The 21,811-nt window shown below is 40.9% G+C and overlaps 2 protein-coding genes across 4 annotated transcripts in view; one reads left to right on the top strand and one right to left on the bottom strand.

The window, feature by feature from the left end:
• The window catches only part of micall1a (MICAL-like 1a), a 24,540-nt gene extending 14,322 nt beyond the window's left edge, over positions 1-10,218 (bottom strand). For both annotated transcript variants that reach the window (XM_034202380.1, XM_034202381.1), the window contains exons 1-3: positions 9,184-10,218; positions 5,398-5,446; positions 159-300 (exon numbers count right to left, since the gene is read on the bottom strand). In XM_034202380.1, the coding sequence (XP_034058271.1) occupies positions 159-300; positions 5,398-5,446; positions 9,184-9,326 (334 nt within the window). In that variant the 5' untranslated portion in view covers positions 9,327-10,218. The remainder of the gene's footprint in view (positions 1-158; positions 301-5,397; positions 5,447-9,183) is intronic.
• On the top strand, positions 10,199-21,811 carry gga1 (golgi-associated, gamma adaptin ear containing, ARF binding protein 1). Of its 2 annotated transcripts, none has more exons than XM_034202382.1 (17): positions 10,199-10,404; positions 11,129-11,213; positions 11,511-11,586; positions 11,697-11,795; positions 11,935-12,058; positions 13,025-13,125; positions 13,312-13,392; positions 15,261-15,398; positions 15,504-15,585; positions 15,894-16,004; positions 16,102-16,245; positions 17,967-18,010; positions 18,214-18,398; positions 18,947-19,194; positions 19,291-19,460; positions 19,561-19,671; positions 20,162-21,811. In XM_034202382.1, exons 1-17 carry the CDS (start codon positions 10,359-10,361, stop codon positions 20,270-20,272), a joined length of 1,956 nt encoding a protein of 651 aa, XP_034058273.1. In that variant the 5' UTR covers positions 10,199-10,358; the 3' UTR covers positions 20,273-21,811. The 2 variants fall into 2 exon arrangements, with proteins under 2 accessions (XP_034058273.1, XP_034058274.1); XM_034202383.1 differs by lacking the exon at positions 10,199-10,404 and adding an exon at positions 10,932-10,950.

The raw sequence follows: 21,811 nt of genomic DNA, 5'->3' as shown, positions 1-21,811 counted from the left end.
GCAGTATAGCACAAGTTAAAGCAGTTTTTTTCAATTTATTTTCAGTCAAAATCATCAAATTAATTTGATCTGTGACAAATACGGTCAACATTTTAACATAATATGCATTTTATGTTCACATAGAATGAAGTGAGTCCAACTGAATTGACTGTAACCACCTTGAGACTTGTTGTTGAAGAAGTTGTAGTACTGGGAGACGTATGTGATGATGCTGAGCCGGTCAGGCACTTTCATGGACACCATGTCCTCTGGGTCCAACAGGGCCGGAATGCCCAGCTGAGTCTCCGCCACTTCAAACGCCTACGGTGAGGCAAAGACAGAGACAGGAAGCTGAGGAAGGGTCACCAGTGTTTTGACATGCATGCATACAATACAATACAAATAATAACTAAATAAAAGTAATTGGTGCTATTTTTTACCAAATAGGGGTGTAACCATCCATCAACATGGATTCATTCCAACTGTCATCAATTCACTTAAGCCATGTGACCCAACTTGTTTTGTGTTCAATTCAGACTAATCAACAGACTCACGTATTACTTATAGGGATGGGTATCGTTAAGGTTTTAACGGTACTACTACTTTTATCGATACCGCTTATCGGTCCGGTCTTTTAACGGTACTTTTATCGGTTCTTTTGGAGAAAAAAAAATAATGTAAACTAACTAAACAAATTGTGAACAAAACTAACATTGCTTTTTATTTCAATTAAATACATAATATTTCACATCAAAAGAAACAACAACGTTTTAACAAATCGTATTAAATAATGTGATGACAGAACTGTAAACAGAATAGCTGAAACTTTAACAAAATAACTTACTCAGTTTCCTCTAATCATTAACCCATGTTTGTATCATGTAGTTAACTCTGTGTGTTGCTGCTAACGTTATTCGTGGACGGAGCTACAGAGCTACTAGAAAGACCCGGTGCATTCCTCCGTCTGAATGTGGTGCACTTTTGTAAGATATTTAGACAAATTGCTCGTGTTGCCGCCCTTACGCTAAACTCTTATTGCACTTTAGGCAACGAGCATCGAGACGGGTAAAGTTTAACCACACCTCGGAGCGCGTTCTCTCCGCCATGTGTGTGTGTGTGTGTGTGTGTGTGTGTGTGTGTGTGTGTGTGTGTGTGTGTGTGTGTGTGTGTGTGTGTTGCTGCATGTAGCAGCTGTGTGTGTGTAAACTGCCCCGCCCCCTCGCACACAGACGGGAGAGAGATCGAAAATACTAAAAATGATCATAGACGCATTTTGCAGTCTTTTTTGCATGTTAGAAACAGAGTTGGCGACACTAAAACTGCAATATAATGTTTGTGTAGCAATAATACACATGACATATTACATGTCTCCAGTACCGATAAAAAGACCGCTAACGTCGGAGCTTAACGGTACCACGGTCTTTAATAATTCAACCCTGGGGCCTGTTTAATACCGGGGCTCGGTACCCATCCCTAATTCATCTTGTTTTCGCCTTTTAGACATGGCACTAAGAAGCTGCAATGGAAACTCTTCAAAATGAAGTCTGTTCATCATAACTGCCATAACCGGAAAGACACGTTACTGCTCAATTAATCATTATACTAAATCTAGGTATTAAGCTGTGTCTCCTTTTAAAAGTTCCAAAACTTTGAAAAAAAATAAACTGATGAAACTGAGAAAATAATAATTTAACTATTGACTATTTGTTTTGTTGCAAAAAAAGATGCTTGCCATGACCAACCGTCCATGGCATACCTGATGTCCTGAATAATCTAACTCTGCTGCCAAAGCATCAGCCATTTGCTGATAATGTCATGTTTTGTCCTTTGAGGATAACCATCAGTCTAATGAAAAATTCCACTGAAGAAATTAGACCGGCACTGAAGTTACGTAACAGGGATACATCTGTTGGCAGTCACTCAACACTGCCAACACTGTACAATAACCTGGTTTACAGCTACAAATATGTTTTGCAATTTCTGTATATTAATGCTCAATACTGATACAGTTTCACTTCATAGACTTGTTCCACAGCTATCCTTGTTGGAAATGCCAAAAGGTACATTTTGTATGAACATATTTTAAGCAATACGCAGATATCTTCATAAACAGTCCAGATAACCGTTAGTTCAAAACATTCTTAGTGTATGACTATGAACTGAAACATTTTGCTCTCTTTGCAATTAGTCCAAAGCAGGATGCACCTGTGAGTCAGAGTTCCCCAAAAGGACACAGAGGGCCCTTCTCACTTCTCTTATTTTTCATTTCCTCGCTCCTCGGTCTCGGTCTCACCGGAAGTTGATTTGTCTGCGCCATCTTGAGTAGCGTCCCAATGGCCTTATTTCTGCCGGAGGAGCGAGGATCGAGGAGCGATAATGGAGGAGCGATAATCGAGGAACCACCAGACCATCCTCCGATGAAATCCTCAGATACTCGCCCCGCCCCCTTACTGTGTATCGCTCACTGATTGGACGAGGCAGTACATGCACTGATCTGATGCTTCTTGACATGAGAGCAGTTTCCCAGCGGAGTGAAGAAAATACATGAACCTCACGGGACTCACTCCTCAGTTTATACCGTGTTTTGTTTCAATTCATGTATCATTTAGTTACAAATATGTGATATATCTGAACAACAAAGTGGTCAAAAATCATTTTATTCATTGATTGGAAACATTTTCATGATCGCTTTTTTCGTTTTACATTTTCATTTATTGTCATTTCCATTCAGTCAGTCATTCAGTGCTATTAAAATGTTAATGTGCTACATATCCAAACAAACAAACAAAGTGTGCAATCCAATGAATGTTAATCTAACTGGGTTTTGATAGATAACATATCTCTTTTTCTTCTCTCAATTATTTTATTTCTATTGTGCACTCTAATCAATATTAATCAAACTATTGTTCGTTTATACATTTTAAGAATGGCGTTTATCTTTTTTGAGAATGAGTTCTTATTTTATTTAATGTATTTGGATCTACAACAGATGATACAAATGTTTGTGTCAGTAAATGTGTACTAACCATAGACTGGATATACTAACAGAGGCGGGGGTGTGTGTGGAAATAACGGGGACAGAGCTGCTGTCAGACGATCAGCTGTGCAGCGTCATCACAAACGGATGTCGCTTCACGTGACGCCCCGGAGGAAAGGACGTCCCATTGCTCTTAAAACTCATTTCCCTGCTTCTCGTGGTTTCCTTGCGTCTCTCCATGCTTCCCTGGTGGGAGGGACTAGTCGCAGGGAAACGACGCAAGTGAGGGACGCAAGGAATCCATTTAACCGAAGTGAGAAGGACCCAGAGAAGCAGGTCAGACCAGCACCGCCTGTCTGGGTCACCTGACCTGCTTTCATGAACCTCCTCCAGACTTTAACTTCATGCAGGTGGACCCTTTGGGAAACAGGTGTTTCTATTGGAGATGAGACTTTGTTTTAAATGTAGGGGGAATTCAAGAATAATAAAATGCTTGCTGTTTTGCATATCCAACTAGAAATACAGGCCATTCATACATCAGTTCCAAATGCATAAACCAAAAATGACTTTTAAAAATAGAGCCCAAGCCCAAATTCATTGACTCCTGCTGCCGATTCATCTTGATATCAACGTGACATCCGGAGACAGTTGTAAGTTAACGAAAGCTAGCCAGCATTTAGAGATAGCTGTCATTGAAGTTCATTTAACACATTTTACTTTTATATTCACACTGGAATAACTTGTTTTTATAAAAGCAATTCTATTTAAATATGAATGATGATTCCACAAAAGATATGAATCTAAAACAAAAGAGGAATAGTTCATGGGTGGGTAAGTGACATAATGTAAGCAAGTGGAGGGAAGTGAAACCGACACGTTCAGTAACTTAATAAAGTATCTCAAACAGTGAGAGACTACAGTTAGCAGTAATGTGTGCAACTACAGTGAAGACTGACAACAAGGTTTCAACCTCTGACAGCAGTCAGTCATATATGAAGAGGGTCAAACACTTGTTAAAGTAGACCCCTGTATGCACCTGTATGAAAGGTGCATTTCAAAAAGTAATACTAAGAAATAATCAAGCACAAAGAGTAGGTTAAAAGGAATATCCTTAATAGTCAAATCTGTACTTTTTAGAATACTCAGGCTTGGGCCTTATGGATACAGCGAATATCTTCATTAATATATAGAGAGGCGAAGTCCCTCCCCTTCCGGTGGACCTCCATGGGAACTTATTTCGGAAAAATTATGTATTGAAGTCAATGGCATTGGCGAGAGAAAGATTATCTTTTGATCCCGTTTGAATTGTGCCACGAATTACACATATGATGTTTGTCAATCTAAAAGATAATTTTGCAAGTCAAAAAAATATAAACGTGTCGTAAAACTGTGAAGTAACACGTTTTTTGTGTGAACCGCTCCATGAACTACATCTCTGGTCTCACACACGTCACCAACACCAAGATGGCCGTCACGTTGGCACATTTCACTTCTTTCTTTCAGAATGAGGCGAAAAGTATTAAAAGAGGTGAAAATCACTACAAGTCTGGCCATGTTGAGAACTGTACGTACACACAAGGGGAGTTAGTCGGTTCCGTGAGAGCCAGCATGCGGGACCGGCTTTACAAGGTTTCGGTGAGTAACACGAGTGTAATGTGTAACGTTAATGACATCACTGACGCGACTCTGGGATTTGTAGTCTTTCTATTTGCGTATTTTTCATAGTCTTATATTTCAACAGTTTTACGACAAACTGTGACTTTTTTGACATGGAAATAATTTTTTAAGATTGGCAAACATCATATGTGTAATTCGTGGCACAATTCAAACGGGATCGAAAGATAATCTTTCTCTCCCCATTGACTTCAATACATACTTTTTCCGAAATAAGGTCCCATGGGGCGGAAGTAGAAGGGCGGGACTTCGCCACTTTACAATGATAGCCTGCACACAGAGTTTGTTCCCGCCTCACTTTCCCTGAAAGCAGCTGGATGAAAATGATATAAACAGCAGCAAAGAGCTGCCAACTTAGCTCAGCCTGGAAATGAGGAGACTCCCACTTTATCGACTCAATGTTATGCTGGTTTACAGATAATGTGGAAAGACCCCAAAAGGACTCTTGGTTTCTATCCAAGAACTTTTAAGCTGCAAATTCAGCACGTTTTTAAATGGTCCCCACACAGGGGTATTTCAGGCTGTTTTTTAGGACATATAATGCTTCAGCCTACTCCCACTCTGCTCATGGAAATGAAATAAGACATAGGCACACAGTCAAACACACTGAGGTCACACCCAGCATGACTGCATGCAAATGTGAGGCTTAGTAATATTTTAACGGCTGAAAGAAGCAAATGCAACGCCTAAAACAAAATAAGTGACTTGTACTTCCCTTCAAAGCAAAATAAAAGCAACATAAGACCAGTGGAGTAAAGTAGACTCACCAGTCGGTTGTTGTCGTACACATTCTCTTTAGACAGCGAGCCAAAGTCTCTGAAATGACAAGAAAACATTTCAAATGTCAAGATACAATTTGAGATAAGGCTGGGTATGCAGGTAGTTGGTGTAAAGTGATTTAGTCTGCAACAACTTCAAACCATAGTATGTCCTTTTACATCAGGATTACTTCAGAAAACAAAGCCATGCTGATATAGGACAGTACAGTATTGATTGTTAAACCATTTATGTCATGAAGTGCAGGTACAAAAGGAAAGAACTCGCACACCAAAGAGGAGTGATGGGCCGATAATTACAAGGCTCTGCTTTGAAATGCCTCAGGGCCAGGGAACCAAAGCCTGTAAACATCCTGCAGTAAACATGGAACATGTCTGAGGTGTTCTGGGAGGAAAGTGTGCATAAGTAAATGTATGTTAACAGTAGGAAAACAGTGTGGCGGAAAAAACACCTTGACCCTGGTGAGAGAGCTTGTGGAGACCATGTGGAAGTCTCAAGAAGGGAAAAACCCTGTGAATGAGCTCCGTGTTGGAGCCGCACAAAGTGACCTCTGTTCTCTCTAATCTAGTTCCCATGGTCACAGCAGCAGCTCTAACATCAATACCGTGTCACAACGAGTCCACTATGTCACATCTACCAACGTATACAGAAGGAGCTGCAGCCAGAAGCTTTAAAAAAACGTTTTGACAAACTGCGTGACACTCGCAGAACAGACGGTGGCAGCCGACGTGCATGATCTGAATTGCAAACATAGTCCAGTCTCGCTCCAAGGTTTATTTTGGGAAGGAGGAATGCACAGGAGTGGAGTGTGTGTGTGTGTGTGTGTGTGTGTGTGTACTGTACGGGCTTTTTAGATTCATACGTTCAAAACCGGGATGAACAAGAATATCTACCACATTTGGTATCCAACACACTGCTGGATAGGTGACGTCGTGAAAATCAAAAATGGAGCTTATGAATACAAAATATTCAGTAGTTTTGGTATCTGAGCAAGGGGGACAAAACATGCATTATGGAGATAAAATGCCAACACGGAGGAGAAAGTAAAACTAAGTTGATGACGTTAGTGTTTCAACTGCAGCATTTATGAAGACAATTTAATTAAAATGCAATTCTGACCTCACTGTCCCATGCACTTTGGTTAACTGGACCATAGATGATTTCTCGCTGTCATGTCTACTCCTAGTGATGTTACGTATAGCGCGGTGCTTCGGAGCGTGTGTCGAGTAATCCCCGAAGCTTTTTGTGAAGCTTGTATCGAGGCTTGTATCGTTTTGGGCCAGTGACGTCATCGATGACAAACGAAGCCTCGCTGCCTGTCGATACCACGTGACTGCTTCACGAAGCCATTCAGATCGGTTGAACCACAACGCTCATAATACCCATGGGTCAATAAGAACCATATTACCCTTCCTGTACCCGGGCCCGGTGACACGATGGAATTAAAAGAGCTCAGACCCTCACTTATATAAACGTCGGAACATGTCATAAGTATAAATGAATAAAAGCATAAATAAATGTAGGAATAAAAACATGAATAAATACAGGAATAAATAGTATGCAGTGTTTTCAGGTATATTCAGTGTGTGTGCTGTGGCTCAGCTGGAAAGCAGTTGACTCACGATCGCAGGGTCCCTGGTTCAACGCCTGGTCGATACGTATTTTTTGTTGTTTATAAAAGCTACAGCTAAATGAGATAATGTAGTTAATACATGTATTCTTTGATATGGTTTAGCCTTTCTCAGGCTACAACATGGTTACGTTTATGAATATTATTAAGGAATACAAATCCCTCTTTGCAATGTTTACCAGCCTCCTTAGGCTTTTCAATCACAATCATTCAACTGGAAATATTGTTGACATGAAAATATGAGTTTATGTTGGTTGTTTAGTTATTCTAAGGCTTTATCATTGGGAACTCGGTATGAGATACAGCACACTATTGAGGTGTCAAATCTGCCTGTTTTACACAGTTTGACCAACAGGTTTGTGTTCAGATGAAGCCCATGATGAAGCTTTGTGAGATGAACCCTTTTGCGAACCAATTGGCTGGAAAGCTTCAAAGCTTCATCTCGCCATCCCTCTCCAGAAAAGCTGAGTGACAGTCGGTGTGGGGCTGAAACTGAGATGAGGCCATTAACTGTACTAACGTGCCCCCTCGGCATCAGTGCGGTGTACTCTGATGAGAATACATTGGCGGCAGAGTGCAGGGCAGCTCTACGGAGGCCAGGCCCAGCCATTAGAGCTAAATGCAGTTTGACAGGCGGAGGTCTCAGCTGCAGATTAGCCCGACGGACTGTCTGTCTGGATCACAGAGAGTTCAGTTGGGGTGCTGCAGCTACACAGAGGGCTGGAGAGGGAGGCATGCTGGGACACAAATTGAAGCGGCAGCGCTCCAAAGCTGGGTTTTTAGGATTTGTCCAAGCACTTATTTTCAGCTCTACTGCAGAGAAATTCCACTTCACTGACTTGTCCTCGAGTGAATGTTTGCTATCCTTCAGTCCAATTTACTTACAAAAAGCCTGGACCACCTGAGAGGTTAGCAGCATGGGCAAGATGCTTTTTGTCTAAAATCACTCCATCATCAAATGTTCCCCTCCTGTACTGGCTGCTTATACAAAAGCCTCCTACAACATATCTCAGAAGGAGTCCAAACACTTATCTGAGGCTGTCAAGCATTCCCAATAAAGCCACGTTATGCTACACTGGTGCTACTTCAGATGCATGTCCAATGCGAGTCATATGAAGGGCAGAGTTTCCGTTTATATTTACTGACACGCTGCAACGAATAGAAACTTTTCAGAACAAAAATGTACCTGCCTTGAAACAAAAGATCAAGAGTTGAGCTATATCAATAAAAACATGTTTAAAAAATTATGATAATTATTTAAGGGATTTTTAATGCATACAATTGAAGAGAATAATTGTTTGCCTCTAAAATATGCAGATTTTGTTATTTGTCTGTCTTAAATCAGTTTAAAGTGAAAATATGTGTAGTACCAACACATGACGGCCCTCATATTCTTAAGATGTAAGTATTGAAAGGCTGTTTCTCACTAAATAAAAAATAGTGCCTTTTGGTGTCTCTGCCGTAACAAAGGGATTTCCTCATCGCCATAATAAATATGTTGGTCACACTGATACTGTTGTTGTGTTTTGTGGGAGCTTCTGTAATGTGTGTGTAGGTGTAGATCCTGAGAGGAGGGGTGTGTTGTTACCATAGACTGGTTGTTACAGACAGGGCATAGTTTGTCAGCCTGAGTTAATAACAGCACTGTGGCCTCCCACTTTAAATGTTGGAGAGAAAAAAGAATGTTTGGAGGTTTTTGGCTAAAAATCCTGAAACCTGAGAATACAACACAAAAACATACATTGTTGATACGAATGTGACATAAATGGCAAAGGATCTTACCACTAGAGTTATTCAATCAGTTATCAGTGTTTTCAAGGTAGTCAGCGTTATACAAAAAAGGTATACAAAAACAGACTAGTCTCACATAATCTCAGTCTTTAAAAAAATCTATTAATGGATTAAACAGGAGCATAGATGAGTTCACGATCCGGCTACTGATTTGGTTTTTCATTTGTATCCTAAAAGGATTAACATACTGTGTATTAAAGTACTTTAAAACCATTTGAAAACACAACAGCATTCAGCATGTCACTCCTCAAAAAGATGCGTCCAATTTTCACCGTATATCGTTAACTTTAACCACATATTGGTTAATAATGCAATATACTATTAATGTTGGGTCGTTAGACTCCGGGTTACTCACATTAATTCCGGTCTGTAACGATGAATTATGGCACAAAACGCCAATCCGTTCCGAAAGGACGTTGACATGTCCTTTACTTCCACATCGTTGTAATGTTCACACTGTATCCGACACCACTCCTGGAGAGCCTTCAGAGACCCCATGGTACTGTAGGTATCCAAGTAGTCTGTCAATAAAATCACGTTTCTCTGTCACAAGCTTGACGGGAGACGACACAAAGTCTTTCTGCCTGGTCATAAACGAGTCATCAGCAGCGTGTCAGTGAAGGGGCCAGACAACACCCGAAGTAAAGATACGGTGCATTCATTACCAGCCAGTGAGTCACGTTAAGAAAAACTAGCATGGCTGGCAAGCTAGCAAGGTGTTACTTAACTTTTACAAACACACAATAGACTACATTGTGCCCCAGTGTATCTCATGTACCGAGTTATTTAGTCAGCAACGTCTCCGTCTAAAGAGATACTTTGACCAGAAACACAGGGTTAAAGACACGGCTAATATCCAGAGATGATGACGGTAGCTTGCCAACAAAGTTCTTCACGTATGAACTCAGCTTGCTAGCTAAGGGGCGTTAGCCTGCAGTTAGCTGCTCCTGACAGCGGTTTGCAGGTTTGCCTCTTCAATGGGCGCTGGCACTGGTTGTCCGTGGACCGTGACAGTTTCGGGCGATAATGGCTCAGCGAAGCAGAGGGGACAGTTTCCTCATTGAGGTGGGCAGCAGAAGGGTTTTGTTTGTTGGTGCAGTGACTGGCTGTTAAAACGGTGCATAGAAAAGTCTGTTAGCAACTGCACGCGCTATTGGAGACCGCTTCCGACGCCCACTTTGCGGCAACAAAATTAAATTACACTGTAAAATCCGGCCCCATTAATGCTGATCAATGCTGGCAGCCCAAGCCATTGTATCTACATTGATTGAAGCCAGCGCCATATAGAGAGAATTATATTTAGAATTATATTATATGGCTCTGATTGAAGCGTTGGCTGCCACCTATGGCTGCCACCCTACAGTGTCACGTTGGTGTTTCTTTTCCCGCCCAAGAGGGGGGGCTAAAGAAACGTACTGACCAGAGCCCTAGAGAGATAATCTCTCTAGGGCTCTGGTACTGACTAAGGCTAGCCTCGCGATATGTTACAAAATCACGCGAGAGTTACCACTTGTTTAGAATTCCCGAAAGATGGCGGCGGCGCCTCCGGATGAGGCTACCCTGCAGTCTCGCATCAGTAAGTCAATATACTCTACCGTATCAGTTTCACTTTTGAAAGGACAGTGATAGCCGATACGCTGTTAAAATGCACAGAGACATAATCTCGTTTTAAATGTGTGGCGGTCAGCCATAGCATTTTCCCGAGGGAAGATATAAAGCCAAGAGAGCGAATGTCATTAAATCAAAAAAGTGCAGTTCTCGAAAAGGAACAAACTCCGCCAGATAATGATTCACCGTTTCTGTAATGAGCGTTTTGGACTCAGATTGTGTTACCTGCTGACAGCTTGCATTTGGGGAGGCTGCTCAAACATGGCAAGCTTAATGCTAGCTAACTCAACCAGCTAGGTAGCAGCCAACCAAAGATCAAACAAGCCACTTGAACGAACCAGGAACCATACTTATTCAGTTCCCCAGTTACCCATTTTATACAATCACAAAACTGCTGTTACAACCAGAGAATTGATAGTTTGCACACAACCAACATCAGCTGATGGTTATCACAGGCTTCTGATAAGATCAAACGTTGCTTCTTAATAAAGTGAATAACCACTACATGCAAAAGGTTAGTACGGCCAGGTTTGACAGACTTCACACATCTATGCAGAGCAATCACACATGGAAAGTCAGAAAACTCGTGTTTTGTCATAGTTTTTGTTGTTAAAGAAAACGCAACCACATGCAGCAGTTTTAAAGTTTGTATATACAGCTGATGCAGAGCCTAATGTGTTCCTTTCACATAGACAAGGCCACCAACCCTTTGAATAAGGACACTGACTGGGACATTATCAAGGGATTTTGTGATCAGCTCAACAATGATCCAGAAGGGTGAGATGATGATGATGATGATGATGATGATGAGGATGTTGATGATGAGGATATAACACCAGGGTAATATGCAAAATACAGAATCAAGCAATATTCCAGCTGTTGTTTGAAATTATAATAACTGAGTTTATTCCAGTTTTGCAGCTCTGTAGAAAAACATCTTATAAATCACATGATAATTCATACATTTGGTGATATCATCTATGCATATTTGTACAGAGTGATTTTGTGGAACATTCAATGTGTTGCCTTGCAGTATTTTGTACACGTATAAATGTACATTTTGTTTTGTATCAGTCCCCAGCTTGCAACCAGACTCCTGGCCCACAAAGTCCAGTCTCCTCAGGAATGGGAGGCTATGCAAGCGCTTCTGGTAAGATATGAAGTATAAAGGTCTTGAACAGTAAAGTAACATTAGAAGCCACTTCTTTTGAAGGCTTCTCCATTTAAATTTAAAACAAACAAACTCTAAAATGTTCCCAGGTTCTGGAGACGTGCATGAAGAGCTGTGGGAAGCGATTTCACATTGAAGTGGGAAAGTTTCGCTTTCTCAATGAGCTCATCAAAGTGGTGTCACCCAAGGTAATGATCCCTGTTATTTATACTGCTATGCTTATATGTCTGCAACTGTACATCTAAGATCATTAGGACACTGTAATGGAAGAATAAAGGAAAAAACACATTTGACTCTAACCTTGCATTATTCCCTGCTTCTCTGCAGTATTTGGGAACCCGGGCCCCAGAGCCAGTGAAGAATAAGGTGATAGAAATAATGTTCAGCTGGACAGTGAAGATGCCTCATGAGACTAAGATAGCAGACGCCTATCAGATGCTGAAAAAACAGGGTGAGTGCAACAAGAAGACAATGAGAAGCCATCAAGATAAAGGACACGGTTCTTTATCTTCAGGTTTCTCATTCTCTTCACGGTACATTTAAAAGGTTCCCACCTCAAGGCTTTATCAATGCTTTTATTAGTTTCCATTTGAGCTGATAATGTGTTTTTTTTGGTTACCAATATTTTCCTACAAATAGTAGTTTGTACAAGGAAGTATCAGTTCTCCTTTTTGTGGCGGTGACCCACATGCATGGCACTACTGCCTTAGTCATGCTAAGTTGCATTGAGTGTATCAAATAGTGTAGCTGAATAATTCTCCTAAGTTACTACAGTGTAATTCATACTTATGTAGGGTGTGAATGCACCATATATTTGCATGTTGACAGAAAGCAACTGACTTTCTTGTTAATTGCTTATTTATAAAAATAATCGTATAAATAAAGGTTATTCATACAGCCCCTTTCACAACACATGCAGCTCAAAGTGTTTTACAAGAGAATCAAATCATTAGCTTGGCTATTAAGAAAATAGGATATAAAAAAAACACAAAGCAATCATGAAAAACATAAAATAACATCATATATTAACAATAATATTTCAAAAAAGTGCAATTTTTGGACAATCCTTTAGCTATCGACAGATTTTGGGGAGCTTTTTCGAAACATTTTCTGCATAAGAACAGCCTTAATAATAATTTTTTAACACTAGACGACCTTAAGGAATGGTTTCGAACATGCTCAGATAAGCAGTTGGAGAGGTATGAAGATGTTCAACCATTTTGGGACTTAAAAAAGAAATGTGAAAACAATCCTCAATGTAATTTGTAGCCTGATCTTCAAGAGGTGTGGAGAACAATGTTATGGCATCATTATCGCTTAAAGGCTTACATCATGGACAGCAGTTGAGTCCCAGGTGACGCAGACCCTTCTGAGCTGTTTACATGTGAGGTTAAGAGGGTCCGTGTTTCTCTTCCAGGCATTGTGAAGGTAGATCCTGCACTTCCTGAGGACAAGCCCCTCCCACCCCCAGCACCCAGAGCCAAAAACATCATCTTTGAGGATGAGGAGAAATCCAAGGTATGAGTAGTGATGAGGAGGCACTTTGGATAGGGTTTCAAAAGAAAGTTCTTTATTATATATATATTAGAAAAATGCTGTACCCATTGAATCACTTTTTAAAGTGACCACCGTGTGGTATCATCCAGGGTTTACAAAGGCCTCTTCCTCTTTCTTTCCTCTCCCTCCTCTTTCCTGTTTGTGTAGACGCTGACTCTCTTGTTGAACAGCACTCAACCAGAAGATCTAAGAGCGGCAAACAAGCTCATTAAGGAAATGGTCCAGGAGGTGAGTCATCGCTCATGGTGTGCTGTACGTGGGCCCACATGCATGTGCGTCTCGGTTTTTCCACCAGTTTAACAAAAGATCCACCCAGTTATGAAGCCTGATCACATTAATGCATGCAAATAGTGGTCCTAAGGTCTTTTCAATTTTTGTTGTCATAGTGCTTAATACTTAAAGGTCCCATGTCATGCTTTTCTGGTTATTACCCGTCCCCTTGTGTGTTATGTAGCATTTTCTGCATGTAAACGGTCTGCAGAGTCACAAACCCTCAAAGTACACCCTGTAGCGAGTAAAACTCTAACACAGAAAAGACCTGTCTGTGCTGCCCCAGAACGCCTCGTTGGAGTTTTCCCGTTACGGACTTCCTCTCACACACACACTCGGCGGGACGTTGCGAGGCTCGCTGCTGCGAGGAATGGGACACTGAGCTGGCTCACTGGTGTGGGGTCGGCGAGACAGCGAGACACCGCGGAACTCAGCCTGGGCACACACACAAACTCCCAGCCAGGCTGCGGGTGTGTTTCGGGCTGGGTTTCGCTGTGTCTCGCTGTCTTGCAGACGGCCACTGGGCTCACCGGGAGGGGGGGCAGGAGCTCCATCAAGCCGTTTAGGACAGAGAGTGAATACACATACTATACAGAGATGCTGTTTGAGAAACCAATGTGAGTTTGGAAAATTGCACAATATAAATCTATTTTAGTAGACCTCAACAATGGAATTATGATCAGTAGAAATGGCCATGACATGGGACCTTTTTAAGTGTGAGTGATGCACTCAGATTTCGACAAATGTGGAACGCTTAATATCTAATTATAATCATGGTCTTGATATTGGTATAATCAAACATCAGGTTTAGTTACAGCTAGAAATTGTTAAAGGAATTTAATCTTAAAACTGTAATTATTTTAACACCTCTTACCAAAATGTAATAAAACATAGAAAGAATAATTTATTTTTACAAAAGTTATCATCATTATGATTTGAAATTCTGATTCATTAAATGAAAGATACTATATATTTAAAGTTTAAAATATATAAACTAATTTAAAGGGCTCCCTTTATGCACATTTCAGGTTCATATTTGTATTTAGTGCCTCTACTGTGTAATTTGTATATGCTTTAATCAGGGTTCTTACGGTCATTAAAAACCTGGAAAAGTCATGGAAATTCAAAATGCTAATTCCAGGCCCTGGAAAAGTTATGGAAAACAATATTTTTCCCAAAGTTTTGGGAAAGTCACGGAAATGTAACTAAAGTTGCATCAAATATCATTTATATTTTATCAAATCACCGAAATAGTAATACTATAATGAGAATAAATACTGTATCGTTTAGTAATGAAACGTAAAATGGCATTTAACTGTTGAGGTATTTTGCTGGTGAGAGATTTGAGTTGCTTTAGCGTGTAGAAGCTAGTAAGTCTACTATTTGATTTGTTTTAGATAGGCACAACATATTTCACATGCAGACCTTGTTTTCCTGTTCCATGTTAAAATAAACCATTTTCAGTGGCACCGCTGAGAAAGAGTAATTTTTTTGGTCATGGAAAATTAGGTAAAGGTCATGGGAAAATCATTGGTGAAAAAGTATATGAACCCTGTTTAATGTTCCAAAAGGTATTTATTGTCCTCATACGTTTCCTCAGCAGAGAAACTCTCTCTGGATGTAACTTTAGGAAAGGGAAAACCCCAAAATTATAATATGGCCCCTTGTTGTTAACAATGTCAACCCAGCTAACCATCACATGATATTTGTCATGATAAAGAATAGTCTTAAACTGTAGTTTAGCCTTTAATTTACATATATGATACATCAGATGTCATCCTTTGTCATAATCACGCCCCTTTGAGATCCTTGTGTTCTGTTTCCAGGACCAAAAGCGCGTGGAGAAGGTATCAAAGCGACTGAACGCCATCCAGGAGGTGAAGGAGAGTGTAAGCCTGCTGAGCCAGATGCTGGAGGGCTACAGCAGGGAGAGCTGCTCCCATAGCAACCAGGAGCTCATTAAGGTTAGTGCAGCTCAGCACATTTGAAACTGTCTGCAGAAACGGCCTCACAATCGCGCCTGCACCACAGCTGCTGTTTCACTGTTTTTAACACGTGTGTATTTGCAGGATCTTTACCAGCGCTGTGAAAAGATGAGGCCGACACTTTTCCGGTTAGCAAGTGATACAGAGGACAGTGACGAAGCACTAGGTACGGTTTCTGAGCTCTGTTGAAAATAAGCCTTTATTTCAGACACTGTTGATCATCATTCAATATTTCTGCCAATATTGGAAAATGTAGGAGTTGTATGTATGCTGAAGGGCACAGGAAATACAAGTGTTACTGGATGTGGTTAGTTCAAACAGATTCATTTTGGCAAGAATAAAAAAAATACTAAGTTTTTTTTAAGCTTAGATTTTGCAATTCAAACATTTGAAAATTAGACTTTAATTTCAATTCTTACAGATGTATGACTATGATTTATTAAAGGTTTAATAAACATTTGTTTTTGCTTTCAGCTGAAATATTACAGGCCAATGACAGCCTGACGCAGGTCATCAACCTGTACAGACAGCTGGTGAAGGGAGAGGACGTGTCCAAGGACGGTCTCACCATGTCCCCACAGACAGGTTTGTACATGGGTGTGTGGTTTAAAGTCCTTCCGTTTCTACCTGGCATTTCTGTAGACATTAAGATCATAAATGGCTTTTTTCATCTGGAATTCAGGCGGCAGTAGCTCAGCTCTCGTAGACCTGATGGGACTTAACGCATCCGCAAACACAGCACCATCCGACCCAGAGCCCCTCAGCCTGCAGACCCTCATTCAGAACATGGGCATCAGCCTCCTGGATGATGAGCTCATGTCACTAGGTAAGCACATACAACTCATCTGGCTTGTAAGCGCTAAGGTAGATTACTAAGTTTTACTTTTTTAACAAGCCAAAGAGTTTGAGCCAGCAGTGTAAGCACATTGTGGTTTAGCCAGATGTAGCCCAACATCTGGCTAAACCACATCACACAGCCTTTTTAGATTTAGCCTTACACGTCACAAAATCTGACATAAGAAGTGATTTAGCAGTAGGGGCGGATCTACGGGGGAAAAGGGGGGAAGCTGCCCCCCCCCACTGTAGAGACTTGCCCCCCCAGCTGCCCCCCTAACTTTTGTGTCCCTAAAACTGTACTTGTAGAAACAAACCCACACTATGTCCACAAGCTTCTCAAGCAACGAAACAAGCAGTTCATTAATTAAAAGTGAATCATTTTAAATATCATCTTAGGCCCGTTAAAAACGTAGCTACGGCCCTGCATCAAACTGCGGAGCGGCGTTCACACAGACCGCGGCTCACACAGCTGCAGAGAGACCGAGCTGTCCCAGCACCTGAAGGTGGATCAGCTTCCCCTGGGAGCATTTCCCCCTCAACTGGTTTTGTTTTTAATAAGGACGAGAGCTTGGAACAAAATATTAATAAAACGCTGCCGTTTGAATCGATAGCGTTTAACAGACGCCGTTTGGGACGTTACGTTACAAAATACTACGCAGACAGCGCTAGCTGGGAGATCGATCACTTTATTTGCTAAACTATGCGGTACTATTAAATCCACGTACACTACACATCACAGCAATGAGGCCAGATAAATTAAACCAGGATACATCCTTTACCGTCAAACTGGATCTAAACGCAGCTGCCTGTGTGCGTTTGATAAATACTTTCTGATTTTATATTTATTATAGGCTATGCTACCTATTAGCTACATGGCCCTAACGTGTAAAGTTATACAAGCATTTGTACCAGTGCTTTTCACAAGTAGACTCTTGCAGGACAGAGTAGCTGGAGTGATTCAACAAAAATAAAAAGACATAGGCCTATCTGAGAAGTGAACAGATAAAGGAAAAGAGAGTTCACTGAAGAGACCAGGAGGGTCAGAGCAGGAGGAAGAGGAGGAGACGAAGAGACCAGGAGGGTCAGAGCAGGAGGAAGAGGAGGAGATGAAGACATTGGTGAAGAAGAAGAAATGTATGTGAGGAATAAAGATGAAGTATCAGAAAGAGGGACAGAGGCAGGGATCAGGAGGCAGATGAAACTCCAGCTGGACCACATGGTATGTTTTCATTCTCCTTGCTTACATATCACAGCAGCACAATCTAGCAGCTCTTAGTATTGACACATGTTGAAATGTGTTGCTGCACAGGTCACCTTTAGCTCTCTTAAGAGATGGGTGATGTCATTTGTGTACTTAATTATAACTAAGTACTTTTACTGTACTTACAGTAAACAGAATTCTAGGGTATCATGAGTACTTTCTGCTGTTTTATACTATATTTTAGTTTGTTTGTCTGAACACCTTGTTTCTCTTGTGCATTAAGAACACTTGTGTTAGGGCATGATTTAACAATAAATAGGTTATACAGTATAAAATACCACGTACGGTCCGCCCACCCTGGCATGACTTCTTGCCCCACCTTTGCCACCCCATGTAAAATGTTCTAGAACCGCCACTGTTTAGCAGTGAATTGAATCATTACAATTGTAATATGTTACCATACGTTTGACTGCATTTGAAATAACCTGTGTTTGTCTCTGATCTTTTAGGATTGAATGTAACGGAGAACTTTGACTCTCAGAACACTTTTCAGGTACGTAAGTTAAGACAAAACTGTTCTGCTCAAATTGAAAGCCGATATGTCCAATCGAATAATGAAAATATATCTTAGTCGCCAACAAATACTCCACATAAAGGCTTTAATACCGCTTTCATTATCAAACAGTTTTAACATCATCTCGGACTTCTTATATAGTTTTTGACAGACATCCCTTAACCCTCTGTTTGTCCCCTCAGTCCTCTGATGGCACAGAGTCCTCTGCTGCATTGGGCCCTGCCGTGTTGCAGCCCGCTGTGGTCCAAACAGCGGCTCCACCAGCAGGGGGCCCCGCTGCTCCACCCAAACCCATAGAAGGGCTGGACCTGTTGGGGAAGACCTTGTTACAGCAGTCCCTTCCTCCAGAGAGCCAGCAAGTCAAATGGTTAGTTAAACAGGTTTTTGCTCCCATCACAATCTCCTCAATTTGGCCTGAAATAACACGGGAGACAAAATGAGGTGGTGTGTATGCTCATAATTTAATACTTTATTTTAGTCTGGTTAGAGTAAACTGTTTGAGTCTGGTGATATTTGAGATATTTTCAAAACTGTTTTTTTATTTAAATATCAATATTTCAAGCTTATATTTTGTTACTTTTCCATCTGAAGTATTTTTCCGATAATATTAATTCAAGGACTGTCAGAGTTTTGAAAATGAAACAAATGTTCCTATTACAGTGACTTCAAACATATATTTGATTTGAATTTTCTTTTCTAAATGTTGAAGTTTCCCACAAATTGTACCAATATATTGGCAAAAATATAATTTTTCTTTTGGATCTATTTACAATTTCTCAAGCGTTCTTGTCCAGCCTGCAGTTTAATCAAAGTGTCACTGAATGTTGTCATGTCACTCTTCATAGCCCTAAACTGTTTAATACAGAGCAGTAGTAAATCACTTGTTGAAGGGACATATGTGTTTTCTACATGCAGGGATAAACTCCAACCTCAATCCAGAGTCACTTTACGAGACATGCAGACCAAGTCCAACGCCAACCCTAAAGCAACCTCCATCTCCTCCAATCCTGCTCCTGCTCCTGTGCCCACGTTCAGCCTGGCCGTCCAATCAGAGCCTCCGGACTCTCTCCTCCTCCCCAATCTCAGTCTGGCAGTTTCTGCTGACCCCTACGACAACATCTCTCTAGCTGACGTTACCGTGCCTCTGGAAGCAATCAAGCCTAGTAAGCATTCAACGGCCATCAGACACTTTTTCTCTCTTTGATTTTCCTCTGCATCACAATCTGTTGTTGTTTTTTCTCCCTACTATAATATTCCAGGCAGCTTATTACCAGTGACTGTATTCGACAAACACAGTCTCCGGGTTTTATTCACCTTTGCTCATGACTGTCCTCCATCCCGGCCCGAGGTGCTGGTGGTGATCATCTCTATGCTGTCCTCCGCCCCCATCCCCGTCACCAACATCCGCTTTCAGGCCGCCGTACCAAAGGTCGGCCCTCCCTTCCCAGCCTGTAATAGACCATGATGTAAAAGTCAGGGGGAAAACATTTATTTTGACTTAAATAACATTTTGCTTTGGTTGTGTCTAGGTGATGAAGGTGAAGCTGCAGCCCCCCTCCAGCACAGAGCTCCCTGCCTATAACCCCATCCTGCCTCCAGCTGTCATCACACAGATCCTGCTGTTGGCCAATCCTCACAAGGTACTCTGCCATCCGACCCATTTAGAAATCATTTTCATCCGTTAGTGTCGGCCTCATTCAGGGCGATAGTCTGATATCATTGGTGTCTATTCTAGTTTCTAAATACCAAGATTTTTTTAAAGACCACATCATTTAAAAGTCAAACTCAAATTCTTTGATACATTTCGAAACCATATCTTTCACGAGTTCCTGTTCCTATTGCTAACTCCCTAGCTTTGTATTGTAGAAAATACGTCACGTCATTGGACACAATAATAGTCTTTGCATTGATACACTTTTCTTTTTGCAAGAAAAAACAGCTCTATATATATTCACTGAAGGTTATTAACTCGTAGTCATGTACATGCTGTAGGACCAAGAGGGCGACATAAACCATATCCTCCTTACATTCATCTTTGCTAATGTGTTTTTGAATAACGATATTGCACCTTCAAGCAGTGACTGAGATTTGCAACATTAATCAGATTTGATTTTCTTCTTCTCCTCTCAGGAAAAAGTACGTCTGCGTTACAAGCTGACGTTCAACCTAGGGGACACGTCTCACGATGAATCCGGAGACGTGGACCAGTTCCCGCCCCCCCACACCTGGGGGAGCCTTTAGGCCGACCTCCTGTCATGATCTGCTGCTGCTGCTTCCTTTTAGATTTCGGTTGAAGTTGTCCCTCATCGCTGGCTTTGAGGCGGGACGGCCTCTCCCTCACTGAACGCTTTCAAACTCTGGTTTGGTGATACAAACTGAAATGAAACCGCCGTGGCTCCAGCTTCTACTTTGTGCCTTCCTTCGCAGCCTTCCTGTCTTTATTCCATCATCTCCGCCTTCCTGTGTTTCGTACATGCTTTTTCTTCAATCATTCCAACGCAAACTGTCAGAGAAAAGATTCAATGGGGAAACAAGTGGAGCCTATTTAAAAATGAATGTGTGCAGTTGTCCACATAGCAAGCACTCCTCTCAGATGTCGCATGTCATGTGAAATACATGTAACAGCTGGTGTTTTGCATTATTTCAGTTTTTTTACAAAACCCAATCAACTCTGAAATAAGGCACATTCCTACCTTTTTCCATTTTGGGCTAACATGTCCCACAATCAGAGCGTTCGAGTGTTCTGGGTTGCTATCATTATTTTCTTTCCGTTTGTTAAAACCGCTTTTCAGTTACATGCTTAAAGTGATGTTTACGGTATGACCAAGAGCCAAAACACCCAATGTATTCAAACTATGATCAGTAGGATATATTTAAATAAATGTCCTATAAAATGGTTTCAGCACTACTTCAGTGTTCAAGAAGCAGCTGCAGCAGCAATGTAACAGTCAGAAATCAAGTGGCGTAGGGAAATGAAGAAACTCAATTTAAACATCACTTTGAATACATGGCGATGATTTTTGTTACTGTTCAGAGTTGATCTGTAATAACTGGAAAAGTATCAACACAGATGTGTCCTGGGAGCATACATGATATATTGGTACTTTTAAATGATTGCCTTTGTTGTTATATTTGTGTCAGAGCAGGAAAGGTGCAGGTGTTATGGAATCCAAACGTCATTGACTTCATTAATTACGTCTGTCTTTGAAAAATGAAGGGTGCTAAATCTGACCCCGTTTAAATGATATTTTATTTTTAATTTCTGCACTTTTTAAAAAGATTGGGAAACTTGTTTTGATATTTTCACTCAGGATTTTGAGAGTTATTTTACACAAAACAATCGTTCATGCACTTGTTTTAATTTTGCACATGAACCCATTCCATATTTCCATACATTGTTTTTTACTGCGGTGTTACTGTGGCTCCACCCAAAGAGGGACATCACCGTTGACATCCGGTTTGATTCTACCACATGTGCCTGAGTTATGATTTTTATTTTGCTTTGTACATATATGTAAACAAATGACTCGGTTTCTCTTTTCAAATGTTCTTATCAGAAAATACTTTGTGAAGCAAATGTTACTGAATCATCCTAATCATCCACGGTTATTGAGTTGATTGGAGCACTTTTAGGATCATAAAAGGCTACAATAAATTGGTAATGGAGGCAGACTGGGTCCAACTGAGAGAAAACGTTTCTAAAATAACACGTGTGTTACAACAATAAGGATACAGTAAGAGATTCAGTTTATAAATATGATCAATTGAACAACTACCCAT

The sequence above is a fragment of the Gymnodraco acuticeps genome, unplaced genomic scaffold (assembly GCF_902827175.1).
Source record: "Gymnodraco acuticeps unplaced genomic scaffold, fGymAcu1.1, whole genome shotgun sequence".
Taxonomy (NCBI): Eukaryota; Metazoa; Chordata; class Actinopteri; order Perciformes; family Bathydraconidae; genus Gymnodraco; species Gymnodraco acuticeps.
The sequence above is the reverse complement of the archived record's forward strand: the minus strand, read 5'-3'. Positions and strand labels throughout refer to the sequence as shown.